The sequence below is a fragment of the Chaetomium globosum genome, genomic scaffold (assembly GCF_000143365.1).
Source record: "Chaetomium globosum CBS 148.51 scaffold_7 genomic scaffold, whole genome shotgun sequence".
In the NCBI taxonomy this organism is placed as follows: domain Eukaryota; kingdom Fungi; phylum Ascomycota; class Sordariomycetes; order Sordariales; family Chaetomiaceae; genus Chaetomium; species Chaetomium globosum.
In genome coordinates this window covers 2427523-2441491 of record NT_165982.1, presented here as the reverse complement: position 1 = coordinate 2441491, position 13969 = coordinate 2427523, and the positions used below count along the sequence as shown (strand labels likewise).

At 56.2% G+C, this 13969-nt stretch overlaps 6 protein-coding genes across 6 annotated transcripts; 2 read left to right on the top strand and 4 right to left on the bottom strand.

Annotated features, from left to right (window-relative positions):
- Window positions 1–272: 272 nt before the first annotated feature.
- On the bottom strand, window positions 273–3124 carry CHGG_10352 (uncharacterized protein; the record flags this gene model as incomplete). Its single annotated transcript, XM_001228278.1, has 6 exons — window positions 273–524; window positions 677–1087; window positions 1149–1344; window positions 1408–2108; window positions 2413–2880; window positions 2963–3124. 6 exons carry the CDS (start codon window positions 3122–3124, stop codon window positions 273–275), a joined length of 2190 nt encoding a protein of 729 aa, XP_001228279.1.
- Window positions 3125–4508: 1384 nt separating this feature from the next.
- Window positions 4509–5462, bottom strand: CHGG_10351 (uncharacterized protein; the record flags this gene model as incomplete). The annotated part of the gene is made up of 1 exon (XM_001228277.1): window positions 4509–5462. The coding sequence occupies one exon, from the start codon at window positions 5460–5462 to the stop codon at window positions 4509–4511; it is 954 nt and encodes a 317-aa protein (XP_001228278.1).
- A 1150-nt stretch (window positions 5463–6612) lies between these two features.
- Window positions 6613–7205, top strand: CHGG_10350 (uncharacterized protein; the record flags this gene model as incomplete). The annotated part of the gene is made up of 2 exons (XM_001228276.1): window positions 6613–6618; window positions 7038–7205. The coding sequence occupies 2 exons, from the start codon at window positions 6613–6615 to the stop codon at window positions 7203–7205; spliced, it is 174 nt and encodes a 57-aa protein (XP_001228277.1).
- Window positions 7206–7910: 705 nt separating this feature from the next.
- CHGG_10349 (uncharacterized protein) lies at window positions 7911–8262 on the top strand (the record flags this gene model as incomplete). Its single annotated transcript, XM_001228275.1, has 2 exons — window positions 7911–7973; window positions 8062–8262. 2 exons carry the CDS (start codon window positions 7911–7913, stop codon window positions 8260–8262), a joined length of 264 nt encoding a protein of 87 aa, XP_001228276.1.
- A 1012-nt stretch (window positions 8263–9274) lies between these two features.
- CHGG_10348 (uncharacterized protein) lies at window positions 9275–10480 on the bottom strand (the record flags this gene model as incomplete). The annotated part of the gene is made up of 4 exons (XM_001228274.1): window positions 9275–9321; window positions 9388–9765; window positions 9831–10100; window positions 10153–10480. 4 exons carry the CDS (start codon window positions 10478–10480, stop codon window positions 9275–9277), a joined length of 1023 nt encoding a protein of 340 aa, XP_001228275.1.
- A 2128-nt stretch (window positions 10481–12608) lies between these two features.
- Window positions 12609–13512, bottom strand: CHGG_10347 (uncharacterized protein; the record flags this gene model as incomplete). Its single annotated transcript, XM_001228273.1, has 4 exons — window positions 12609–12781; window positions 12843–12891; window positions 13028–13193; window positions 13280–13512. 4 exons carry the CDS (start codon window positions 13510–13512, stop codon window positions 12609–12611), a joined length of 621 nt encoding a protein of 206 aa, XP_001228274.1.
- Between the last annotated feature and the right edge of the window lie 457 nt (window positions 13513–13969).

Here is a 13969-nt window from a genome sequence, read left to right as displayed (position 1 = left end):
GGAGGGTGCCCCTTATCGCCGTGAGTCAGCTCGCAGCCCAACGCGCTCGCTGTCGACGTGGATGCCTCGGTATCAATCCGACATTTCCCAACTGGCAAGTGCTTTCCGGGAGACGCGTGCTAGCCCATCAACCCAACGACTGGGCCAACCTAAACCAGACAGTCAGTGGGCCGACTGATTGCCACAGTCCCTTTGGGCCAGGCTTGCCACGACCCCAATTACGACTCCGCGAGATGCCAGGCGCTGCGTGATGGCTGGCAGAGTCCGGCTACTCAGTAAGCCGAGGGCCGCCCGCGCCTCGACATGATGCTGGGCGCGCGCATGGGCCGGGAGCTGACGGAGGCCTGCATAACCGTTGTCCGCTCTTGCGGGTGAACGACGGTCTTGAGAACCTCCTGCCCAAAGAGACGAGCGACGAAAGAGCTCTTGCTCGAGTTGATCAGGTTCATCAGGTCGCCCGAGATGACCTCGCCGTTTTCCTCAACGAGCCCCTTGACGGGGTACTCCACCTCGCCGGCATAGTGCTTGACGGTGAAGGTAGCGCGCGCTGATTTCCCGTGCATTTACTTCCTCCCTGTCAGTCCCCCAGTGGCATCATCCTATCGCAAAACGGTCAGCACTCCATCCCATCAAAGCTCATCTCAGCAGCGAAGAAAAAACCAAAATCAGAACGTACCTCAGCCTTCCTCTTCCCCAACACCCCCTGCCCCTGCCCCATCCCCGCCTGCGCACCGTATGCCTCCCGATGACAGCTGGCATGAAACACGCGCCCGCCGACCCTCAACGCATCCGTCCACACCCACTCCTGGGCCTCGTCGAGCCACTTCATCTCAAACTTCTCCTGGCAGATCGGGCAGGCGTTGTTGACGCGCGCGCTGTCCTCGGGCACGGGGATGTAGGGGGCCCGGGCGGCGGCTGCTGCTGCTGCTGCGGCGCCTGCCGCTGAAGTGGAGTTGGGTTTGGCGCTGTGGTGTGCGCCGCCGCTGCCGCTTGCTGCCGTGGGGTCGTCTAGGGCCGAGGTGGATGAGGGGTCTTGTGGTGGGTGTGTGTAATCCGTGTCGATGGCTTCGCGCGTGTGGATCCAATCCTGTGGGTAGGGGAGTGAGTACGTGTTGTGGGGAGGAGACGGAGGGGAGGGAGGTACGTACCGATTCATCGACATACCAGCTGCGGTGCTGTCCGCGCTTCTCGGCATCGGTCATGCGCTGGTGTACGCGGAAGTGCCAGTCCATGTGCGCCGTCTTCTTACGGCGGCCGTCTTCGTTGGTTTTGAAGCGCCGACCGCATTGGGTGCACGGCGGGCCGAGGTCTTCGTGCAGTTTGGAAATCATGTGCGGGCGGAAGCTGGGTGGTGACATTAATTTCATCTGTTCATGTACGATATAAAAAGGGTAGTGGTGAACTTACGTCTTTAGGGAAGCAGGCCTAAGCTGGGGGTTGGGATCTAATGTCAAACCGGCAAGCGACTGGAAGCCGCGCGCGCCGAAGCCGGGTAGTGCAGAAGCCGCTGGGGGAGGAGTTGGCGTCCCGCTGGGCTTGATCAGACCAGATTGTCTCAACATGGCTAACAAGGCTGAGGGATTCGAGGCCGGGGGAGCAGAAGCTGGCGGTTTAGGCGGCTCGGTAGGCACCTGTGGAGGTGGTGACCGCAACGCAGCAGCTATCGCGGCGGCGGCCGCAGGTCCGATCGCCGGGGCCGGGGCCGGGGCCGGGGCGGGCGGCGGAGGTTGTGGTGTGGGAGTTTGCTGGGGTGTGGCCGACTTCCGCGCAGTTCCCGATATCAACGCCGCCAACGCGCCTTGTCCAAAAAGCGAGTCAATCGACACGCCTCCACCTGCAGCGGGAGGGGCCGACGCAGCAGACTGGGGACGCCCGAGAGCTGCCGCAACGACGGCCGCGGCTGCGGGGGGCACAGGGGTCGGCTGTTGAGACACAACCGGAGGCGTAGGAGTAGTGGTGTACGAAACTCCCGGGTAACCGGTGTTGGGTGCAGCAACACCACCGCCAGCAGGACCAGCAGTGACTGGCAGCTGCGGGCGAAATTTTACAGCAAGTTCAGCAACTCGATCTCTTATGATCATCAACTGATCCTGAGGCATGTCTTGGCTCTGGATTATGGGTTTGCAAGTCCAGCAACGCCTTCAGTCTGGTCTGTTTACTAGTATCAAGTGGATCTTGTGCAAATTCCGCCTTCTCCGCAACGATCAGTTGTTGGACATCATCTTTCAGCTTGTCTATGCTTATTCCAGGCTGGGGAGCGCCGTAGACTGGCCCCGCGGCCGGCTGCTGGTAAGGAGGATAAGACCCGGCCGGTGGAGCTGGTTGCGGTGTCGAGCGGTGAGAAGAACTACCTGGGCCCTGCGGAGATCGTTAGCAACAGAATCCCCGATTTCGAGGGGAGTAGTGACTTACGCTGACCAGTGGCATCGGATACGGCCGCTGGGCCGCATCCGGCCTATGCCCGTTAGCCCCAGGATAAGAAGGTTGCGGTGCCGGAGGTTGATATGACCGGGTAGTTGGCGGCGTGGGGGTGTCTCGGCTGGGGGCGGGCTGGCGACCGCGCATGAGCTGTTGCTGTCCCTGAAAACTATTCTGCTGGGCGGCATAGGCGGCATTTCTAGCGGCCATCAGGGCGTGTTCAATGGGGCGGACTTGTTCGAGCGGGAAGACAGGCTTCGTTGAAATGGAGCCCGGGACCGGTTCTTTCCATGTTTTCAGCATTTCGTCCATTTTCCGTCTTGTCGCATTGTCGACTTTGGTGTAAGCGCCCATAAAGACCGAGTAGAGCTTAGGGCCAAAGTATAACGCATAGGGTGTCGGAACATTCTTGACGACGGAATCGAGGACATAGAGCGCTGGTAGTGTCCGTGCGGGTGGTACCTGATTCAAGTTAGCCCTTGTACATTCACTCGGATAGCTATCGCCATGGGGCATCAAAAGCCTTTAGCATAGCTAGGCATACCTTCTTGATGTGGTTTGCCAATGCTTCCGAGATAGCGAAGCCGTGGTGCGCGTTCTCACGCGCGATATTGGTAAGCGTGGCGATCTCGATGCGCGAGTTGACCGTGAGGTCCTCGAGGGCCTGTCGGTAGTCCTCTGCCACCTCGGCCGCGTTGTCTGCCATTGCTGTGTCCTGCGTCGAGCAAAGAAGGGTAACGATGAGTCGAGAGATCAATAAACGGGCAGGTAGTGTCAATTGAGCGACGGCCACAGAGTCCTGCTGTGAAGAAGGGCGTAGAAAGGATTTCCTCTAGCGATTCCAGTCACGAGTGGGAGCAGGGAAATCTCAGAGGTGGACCCCTATTCAGGCCACGAGAACAATAGACGGAAAACAGCTATTATCTCCCTCTGTAAACGGAGGCCAGCCCAGCACCAGGGTGCCTGTGCAAAACCCTCCACAGATCCCACCAAACCGATTGCCTGTTTCTGGACACAGAACCCGAGTCACGATGCGCACACCATTCACAGCCGCCTCCGTCTAGAATTGTGAGCCTGCCGAAAAGGGCAGAAATGAGCGAAAGGGCAAGAGAATGGCCGTGATGTAGGAATCGATGTGGTGGGAGCAGGAAAGAAGATAGTGGGTGGTGGGAAGGTGGCGTTGTGTCAATTTGCCAGCTGCTTCGATTAGTGTCGCGTTATGGAAGGAAAATGCAACGCTGCGTGGGATCGTTAAATTTATAGCTGAGTCGCCTCGTTGAGTGACAGTTGGGAGAAAAAGCCGTACGCGCAGTGCAGTCGTCGTTGCGAAGGGATGGGGCGCGCAGGAGGACAGCAGGAAGAGTGCCGCAGCCGACAAAGTGCCGAGCATTGGACGCACGGACCATGAAGCCACAACTGCAAGGGCCGCCAATGTGGCCCTTTCCCAACTTCACTGCATACACAGTACGCAGTAATTACCTATATACGAATCCACACACCGATCGTTTTCCAATCGTGGAGCTTTAACTACACAGTAAGTGAGGTGGTCCTGGCGTCAAATCACAATTTTGATTTTGGGTTTAGACACCTCTTCGATGAGTCACGATTGATTTGAACATGTGGGCTTCCACAGCCCGATGCACGGACAGCCAGTGTTAGTTTACTAACACATATGGCCGGGAACATCACCAAAGTCAGTTAGAGCCAGCTCACTCTCAAATCGTCCACGAGAAGCCATGCCTCCCACCGACGCAAGAGCATGAAAACTGAGTGCCAGGCCAGATTTGACAAACATTCACATCAAGATCTGAGCAACTGGAGTAATATTACTTCCCATTGCCATCCCACCGAAAAACAAAACAAAAGAAGCCAAAAGCCAGCGGGTATACATTATAAAGCAGCAAGCCACCAACGCAGGACTCCCAAACCCCAAGACGCCCATCCATCCACCCCGGCCCCGTCTTCACTCTGCCATGTATCATGCTGATTCCACCATGCACGAGCAGTGTACCGACTGTTACAGTCTATAATAGAAAAAGAAATCAAAGACTGAGTGTGTGTTGTTTTACTGCCTCCTTCCAGCTAACCCCTCAAAACCGATCCATATGCGCCGCGCTGTACAAGCTGGTCCGGGACTTGGGCATGTAAGCGGGGTGGAGTTCGGTCGGCGGGCGCTGGAGGCCCGGCATGATAGGGCTGCCACGGTCCTCGCCGTGGCCGTTCAGGTTGTCATCGAAGCTGTCGCCGCGGCTGTGGCTGGAGTGGCCGCGCTCGACGTCATCCGCCGTATTCTGCGGGATGGGTTTGCTGATCTGGATGCGCGACTTGCGGAAGTTAAAGTTGCGGGGGTTGAAGGCGCGCGTGAGGCGCTTGACGGCCGATGACGGCCCCACGGCCTCTTCCTCCTTGGACCAGCTCTGGGCCGACCAGTTGTCGCGGTGCGGTGAGGAGTAGTGGGACGAGAAGCTGTGCTCGATGTCGTCGTTTTTGTTGGCAGCGTTCTGGAGAGAGAGGTTGCCGTGGGTGCGGATCTGGCGCGAGGTGACCTTAACTACCTCTCCGCGGAGTCCGTCGATAGAGGTCCGGAAGATGATGGAGGCGCAAATGTTGAAGAAGCCAAAGGTGACCGAGAGAATGGCCGCGGCGAGGATGGCGCGCCACCAGTCCAGCCCGATGGTCTCGACCGTGTACGCCGGCTTCCAGGCATCACCCAGGATTTGGAAGCCGATGAATACCATGCCCCAGCCAAGCCACGCGAGCGAGTGGTCCGGACCAAGCACCGGCCAGTTCCTTTCGTAGTACCCCTTGAGTTTCCTCCAAGGCACCGGCAGTTCCGAGACGAAGAGGAAGGTGGCGAAAAAGAAGACGAAGACGTGAGTGATCATGTCGAAAAAGTAAAAGTGGCCGTTGATGCCTGAGAGAACGGGCATGACCATGCTGGCCACCATGGCGGCAGCCAGCCCGATCATGTTGAAAGCCCGCAGAACATTGAGGACAACGTGACCGGCGCCGAGAAGCTTCGAGTCCTGCCCGAGGCGAAACATTTTGTATCGAGGCTTGGCTGCTCTCTTGTTAGCGTTTTCCCGTTTCCTAGCGGCTGCCCCCGCCCTAATGGCCCGGTGTGCTGGTGGGAGGGGTGATGGTAGTGCAGATGATACATTTGGGGTGAGTGGAAGGGGTGACAAGGGTTTTGAGGATGGCCCGGCCTCGGTGTAGGTAGACTCGATCAGTGGCCGACTAGCCAGTGGCTGCCCAGGGGCTCGGATAGGAGTTCTATGAGCCCTCGATGATGTTGGTTGCGCCCTGGATGGTCCAGGGGTTGAGGGACGAACTCTGGCGGGGGGGTGCAGTGACATAGGGGAGCCTGGCGCGTCTTCATACACTGATACTATTGAGTGGCGCCCTGGGGGGTCGGTAGAGTTCTCTGAAAGCGAAGAGACCTCTGACCACGGCGCCGAATGCCGCCTGGGCTGGGTAGAAGAGTATGCCATGGCGCGCCGTGGACTCCGCGCGTTGATGATATTCGGTTGTGCTTGGGTGTCTTTCCAGAAAACATTGCCCCGGGATTTGGTGCTCAGGTAGGAGGGAACAGGGGGGAAGCAGTGTATATGTACTTACAGAAAGAGTGTTATCTGAATTGGTAGACTGCCTGCAGTGCTTGGGGTGTCGAAAATGCTCGTGAGGATCTGCTGGCAGATGCACAAACTGTTGGGTGTCGAGATGATAAGCTGGAAAAGGAGAAGAGGAGTTGTTCAAGGTAGCATGAGGCGTGACGATCCAGATCGTGCCGGGTAAGAAATGGACGAAGGAAAAAAAGAGCGGAGAAATAGATCAATAGTACAGCATTCTCATTGTTGAGAGGCAGACAATAGGGCCCGACAAAGGTGAATGGCCAAAATAAATTGGGTTTGACAAGCGGTGGTGGCAAGCGGCCTTATAACAATAGCAGCAGCTGGCACTGTCATGAACAATTTCACGCCTAATACCGAATAAAGAAGAGAGCAAGAGGGCAAAAGCAGGGGTTGAGTGGGTGAGGAACTGGCTGGCGGGTGTTCCCCATGAGTGTTTCGCATTAAGCAAGAATGTTTCCTGCTCTTCTAGCCAATGAAGCCGTAGGCGCTGCTCCGGTTCAGGGTCGACGGCACCGAGACTTGCCCACTCCGTTCCACGGAGGATGTGGTCGACAGGGGCACCATGCAGGTAACGGAGCGAAAGCCGTGACATCGAACACAACAGCTCTGCGGTCTCGTCTCATCGCGCCGGCGGTATGCTCCCAGTTGCCCCTCCATCGTCGGCAGAGAGGAGAGAGCCGGGGTTCAAGGCGGCATGCGACGATCCATGGCCCCGCGATCCCACGCGAGGACGGTGGATGCTCTGCTGGCAGCGCATAACGCGACCTTGTCGATCGCTGTTGTCCAATGGTTCGGATGGACCCATCTGAGGCGAGAACAGCCGCCGCCTTCAAACAGATCCCGGGGAGAGCCATTCTCGGCAAGGACATCTTCAAACCCAGACCTGCGCGATGCATCGATTGGCTATGAGCAAGCCAAGGCCGTTTCAGGCCTTTAGCCTTGGGCACCACCGGCCAGGTACTGCATTTTGCTGAACTGAAATCTCAGTCTTTGAGGGGGTCAGGCATGGACATGGGGATGGACACAATTAGAAACATTAATATCGCGTGTTACGCCGAATTGTCGATGTTGCGCATGAGTTCTCGAAGCCCAAGTTGTTCAAGTGTTGAAAGCCGGAGTCTCTGGTGTGCGAGTGGAGTCACGGGTTGCTCATAGGGTTAGGGCTGAACTAGGAATCTTGGAACACCTGTCGAACCGTTTTCTTACACTTGCACAGAACACAAATGCAGATGTTGGTGCCTTCATTGATGAGTTGTAAACATGTCCTCTAACATACCTACTGGAGAAATCTCCCGTTTATTGCTCAGGTGCTCCACTAGGAACCAGCTGCCCTCATCGTGTTCAGAGCCCCAAAACAACGAAACATTCGTACCTCGTATGGAAGCTCCTGACCCTGGTGTTTCCTGTGTATCCATGTCCCAGTGTCTTCTAGGTTACTCCTGAAGCTATTTTCAGGTTTTCTCATCTGGCCGCGGGTAACGGCAGCCGAGAAACACTTGACGCCGGCGCAAACGCGGAAGGACAGGATCCCGCGCGCGTGTATGAAAGACGAACGCTGGGGCTGATTGGGTCAGGATTCAAGGTGGTGTTGAATGGCTTGGCTTTTCCCAAAGCCCCACCCAGGGAAGCGCCGAGCAGGCTTTGTTTTAAGTGGGGCAGCACAGCCTCGTCCGACGCCAACTGACAACAAGTGATTCCCAGGCGGCCTTCTCGAATTCCCAACTGCTGACCGCAAAAAACCCCCATTCACCGATCCTCCGCACTCCACACACCTTGCACATCTTCCAAGCGCGAACAACCTCCCAGTCTCCATATCGAACGGCATCTAACGCTAACCCAAATCCGCTCTCGATCATCAAAATGGCTCGCGGAAACCAGCGTGACAAGGCTCGCGAGGCGAACCAGAAGAAGCAGGCCGCCACGGTACGCTTTCCTTTGCCTCGGTCGCCCAGCAGCCGGGTACCTCGACACGATGAAAGCCCCGTTTCTGACAATCGTATCGCGTTTACAGAAAAAGTCTCACGGTATGAGCGGTAGCGAGCTCGCCAAAGCGAAGGAGGTTGCGGCGCAGAAGATGCGCGAGAAGCAGGCAGCCGGTACGCGCCGACCGTCACCCCCGGTTCCGAACCTTCCTCCGCCGCTCCAGCCGGCCATACTGACCTGCATTCTAGCCGACGCGAAGAAGGCCGAGGCCGCTACTGCTAAGAAATGAATAACAAAACCCATCATAAATGACCGAAACGACTCTCTTACTACACATTCCACATAGCGACCGCGTTCTTAGAACGAACTGCATGGATGGGCAGGTTGGATCCGGCGTCAAGACAGGGAAGGGCGTTCGCATGACCCTTTTGAATTTTGGGCTGAGGGACCAGACACAACCACAACAACATTCGACTTCCTTCTAGGCGTAAACGAAGGCATGTTGGTGGGCGGGTTGATTAACCCCCGACCCTTGTGTCAGTAGGCGCAGCAATTTGGGTAGGACAACTTGTATCTTTCTCTTCCGCTGCGCATCGTAGTCCCCATTCCATGTTTCGAACAAGCATTACTATGACTATAACAGCCTCCAATCTCTTATTTTTTTTTGTCTTATCTCCGCGAGATATTGCTGTACTCCTTTCCCCGCCTAGCTACAAGCCACAAGCCTTTGACTAAAGTAAGCAAGAGTGTGAGCCGGAAAAGGAGGCAATAAGCTACCGCGAAGGCTTTGCCTTGACGTCTCCAATCTCAAGACTCGCCCAATGATGGGGATTGAGGCACATGAGGCGAATGAGTGACCCCAATGACACCATCCTCCTTGCCATATGCACCCAACAGTTTCTAGGCTGCCGTACCGCGTTGAGGGCAACGCAGTTCTACTCGACTGGCGGCCTCTAGTAAAGGCTAACCTGAAAGCCAGTCCACAAACTCAAGACTAGCAACTTGAGACGCAGTTTAGAACACTCAAAAAAGATTCCACCTCAATGTGATATATTAAGATTTGTGCATCCAGAAAATACGAGCCAGTCATATACCTCCCTGCGCCGACAACACCCAGGTTGGGCCAGCAGGAGAGAAAACAGTAGAAAAAGCGACAGGAAGAAGACAAGTAAAATCTACAGACAATGGTATTTCCGCCTTCCCATCACCGCAGCGTCTCTTTAAATACCCACCCAGGAAATAAACCGCCAATAACCAGGCAAAAAATCATAGCTTCATGAAGATGATATTTGATGCCTGCTTTACGCCTTGCGAGCCGCAGGCTCGACCATAGCCATGGGGATAGCGCCTACTCGTCACTCATTAGCCGCATGACCTCTCGGTATAAGCGCGTAGAGAGTGAAGTGAAACTTACCGCCAAACCCGCCAAAGCTGTCGCGGCCCTGAACGGCCTGGTTGGGGAACCCGCCGACGCTGCATTGCACGGCGCAAACGCACGAGCCGTCGGCTCCGACTTGGCCGACGCCGGTGGCGATGCCTGTGTTGACGGCGCCGGCAGCATCGGTGGGGGTGGCACCGGGTGGGGTGACAATAGCGGAGGACGCATCGGCGGCACCGCCGGTACCAGCGTTGGGGTCAGCGTTGGGCGGGTTGCCAGTGATGGCACCACCCGCGCCCTTGCCGTTCTGCTGGATGGCAAGCGCCTGGAACTGTGCGTGCGTCTTCTCGGCGGTGGGGTTGATGCTGAAGACCATACCGTTGCCGCAGTGGTTGCCCTGGCGGCAGTAGAACCCTAGAGGCACGGTTTGGTTAGTTTTCTACCTTTCCACAAGACGGGCGGGCGAGATTGGAACGTACAAAGCGGAGTGTCAACCATAACCTGCATCGCGACTTGCGGAGGCGGGTTGACAGTGTTGTTAGGGTTGGCTTGGTAACCTGAGTCCATACCGCCGTCGAGGGCTGCGCAGGGGGTGTCGAAGGCGGACTGGGTAGCAGTGTGGTTCTGGCTGAGGAAGCTGAAGATGACGGTGTCGCCAATCGCGGCGCTTATTTGCTGCGGGTTGAAGGAGAGGCCCTGAGGGCCGCCAACAGTAACACTGTGGGTGGCGCCGCCAGCACCGACGGTGCCTGTCGGCGGGGTGACAACCGTAGTCGAGCCGGGCCTCGTCAGGTTACGTACAGCGGGCGGGGGGGGTGGCACCAGCGCCGCCGCCAACGGTTTGAGTGACGGTGACGGTTTGAGCCTCGCCAACGACAGTGGTTGCCGCGCCGCCACCAATGTTAACCCAGAGGAAGTTGATGGAGGTGCCGCTGCCGCGGTTGAGACCGATCAAGCGGGCGAGCTCAGCAAGTTGCTGCTCGGAAGCCTGAACGCTGTTCTTGCCGCCGCCGCTGACGGCAACAACCTTGTGGCCGTCTCGCCGAACGGGGTAGGCGTTGCGTACCGCCTTGCCCAACGCCAAGGGCGCCATGCCCAATACCATCGCGGTTGCTGTCGAGAACTTCATTGTGCCTTTTCTTCGTTATCGTCCTACTCGGTAGATATCGTTTCGTGTATCCTCCAGGGAAATATATGACGGAAATGTGTGATGTATAATCTGGATGCCAAAGCGAGTCCCTGCTCGTGTAGAAGCGAAATATGGAGGAAGAAAAGAACGGATCAACCAAAGGAGCGAAAACACACAGAGAAGGCAATGGTGGAAGATGGGGATGAGAAGGGAAGAAACAAGACCTCTTCAGTGGCCATCTGAGGGGGCCCGTCACGGCTTATATCGCAGCATGATGATCTTCGTGCACGGCGTCCCAGGCTGTGAAATCGAGGAAGATCCCGGCCAGCGAGGGGTGAGAAGGGGGGAAAGTCCCGGGGAAGTCGAAACACTTCGGGAAGGCATCACCGTGGTAGCGACTTCCCCTGCCACGTCCCTGCCACGCCCAGTTGGGGATGGGAAGGGGGGAGGGGGCCGTATGGGTCATCCGTACATCACGGGCTGCACTGTGAGGCGATCCCGTAATTGTTACGAAGGACATACCTAGTGAAGGCGACAATGGCCCAGACCTAGGGGGTGGAAGCAGGAGGTCGGCTGTGACACAATCGTCTCAGAATGGCGTTTGGCATTTCGCCAAGCTTAAGGTGCACGGACTGATGAGATGGGACGAAGGAACCGAAGCAGGGGTTCCTCTACCCCGGACCTGGCCCAGAAGGCGATATTCGAGACCTGAGACTTTGGAGTCCTTGTAAAAAATGACGCCTTCAGACTTTTACCCTATAAGTGCCAAGTATTATTGACCACTGTGCACGGCGATTCGTGCCATCCAGAAAAACGTGCGAGCGTGCGAATCTGCTTCGTCCTCGGCGCAATCGTCATGTCAGACCTGTCTCTGGGCACTGCAGAAACATGCGGCCGACACCTCGGACCAGGCCGGCGCGCTTAATCAACCGCTGGGCCTCAACAACGGCAGCCATAGGCCGGAGAAAACGGCAACCGCCCGGCATGTTGAATAAACATCACGGCCAGTGGTGCGCGGCCCGCTATCCTGTTTCGGGCGTTTTCCATGTTTCTTGGTACGGGAGCGTGGGCGTTTCGCTTGACTCGTTCAAGCAGCCATATCCCCGTCTCTCTCAGTTGTATCGCCACACGAGGATGTTGCAGTCACAAGATTTTTGCGACATTTTATGGGCACTCGAGATAGTGCATAGGCTCCATTAGAATTGCCCTCAAAATGCCCTGGGCAAGTCGAAGTCAGGATAAACGTTGGCTTCTGGGTTGCGGGCCCACCCACCTTGGGCAACTCCCGGGGTTCCGCTGGTCTGGACCTCCGAGCCCAGGCACCTCTTGGCACGGATCTTGTCTCGAAGGCTCATGGCTGGACTTCGTAGCGTGTTCACAAACTCGACTCCTGTCGCTGAATGAGTAAACGGGAGGCAGCCAACGGATCCGGGAAGGAGGATCGAGTTGCGCCGATGCATGAAACGAAGCCACTGCTTGAAGGGCAACGTGGGAACGAACCGAGTGAGCACGGAGATGCGCAGTGTCTCCTCAAAATGCCCAATACAAAATACAAGTGGGGTGATTCGATGTTCAGCGCGCGGGCATACAGCTCATCCGGCGAGCGGGCAAGGAAGTGGAGGGGACGGATGCCGGATTTTGCTTTCCGTGGGATCAAAGTTCGTTACCCTTGACTGGCTGCTATGCTGGGAGGCTAGGGAACGAGGCAAGGCGCGCAAGAGGCTGCGGAGTTGACACACATGCCATGGCGATGCTCAGACGTGGAACTCGCAGAGCCGTGCGAAAAGTCAGGGTTCTGGAACACAAGCCGTCGCAGGAGGCCGTTTTCGGTGGCGATCAGGGTTAGACTGGGCCTGGAGACCGGGGCTTCCCAATCTGTGTGCCAAGACCCTGAATTTTACATTCCAGATGCTTTTACCCCAGTTTTTCAGCCTCTCTGGTTTTGATTGTGGGGCATGTATGGAATGCTCCTGCATCTTCGTCCACGCACATGCTCTCTCGGGGATTTTGATATTTGGGTATGTTGGGCTATCATTTCCACTTGTGGGGATACTTCGAAGTGGCTGATGTTTCTCGCTCAATAAACGCATCAAGAACCAGAACAATTGCGTGCTCAGATGGAGCACTCTCAGGGTCCTTTAGAGCCTCCTCCTTTTGTCTGCTGGCTGCCCTGTTGTTTCCCCTCGTAAAGGCCCGTGTAGTAGCCTGTAACAGTTAGTCGGGGGACTGAAGTTTGGGACAAGGCTAACCTACCGGCGTAATACCACGACATCAAGAGTTTCTTTAGCTCCCCGTCTTGGACTGTCATTGACATTGGATGTTAGCTTCGTCGCCGTTTCGAGATTCAGCACCCCAAACTCACCAGTCCCCAGAAATGCCTCTGGCCCTAACGCAGGAACCATCCCATCAGCCTGTTCGGGTTCAACCGTCAGTCATCCGTCAGTCGGTGAGAAACAACTTGAAAATAGGTCGGGGAGCTGTTTGATGCCAAGATTTGACGATCTCCCAGATTCTCCTCTTGCAGGTCCAAGGGTCAGATCTCCCTACCTTTTTCGCCTCCCCGGAGCCCTGGACATCCGAGATTATCGGGTGCGATGTTTCGTCGCTCTCGTCCATGGATATCGTCTCATCCACCTCTCCCTCATCTTCCCCCTCTGCGATAGGTTCGTTGAGCTCGCCTGTTTCAGGCTTGGCATCGGCATTTGCACGAGTCCTACCCTGCCATCAGAAAAGGGATCATGGCCCGAACGCCCTTCTCTTGGTCTGTCGCCCGAGTGTTTGGGATGGTGGGTGTCTTACATTTCATCTGCGCGGTCTGGGAGGTCGTCGACTGTGCCGCCTTTCGCGTGGATGCTGTGGTATTTCTGCGATTGTGTCAGCGTCTCTAGCCCAACCTTGGTGACGTGTAGCTGTCGCGGTTTCGAAACCGGTCGCTCACTGACCTTGTACTCCTCTAACGCCTCATTCCAGGAGTCGACGAGGGCCGAGTCGTCCCAGATCTCTTCGTGGGTTGCTGCCGTTTCAGAATCCATTTTGATGGAGGCCTCGGCGTTGTAAAGTGGAAGTTTTCAGAGGTTCCTGTTCGCGGTCCAAAACAATTCCTTAATCAACCCAACCCCCAACCTTGCTGCTTTGGCAACTTTTCACATCCCTAATGGAAACTTCTCACAGATTCATCATCACCAATTTAGGTCCCCATGTTCAACCCCGATTTTTGCACCTACAATTAGCTACAACTAAACCGGGAAAATATTGCAAACTCGATCGTTAAACCATCGTTCATGGAAATGCCGCTTACCCAGGGCGAGACCGATCCCGCACCAATGCATCGACTCAATCGATTCGTCCCAGTAAACAGAAAACTAACACAGCAAAGATAACAACGAACAAGAAAAGACATAACAGAAAGACAGGGAGAGGGTTCAGCGCCAATGACAGTCTCCTACGACCCCACCCTTCTTTGGTACTTTGCTGAGTTGTCGTCTGGTT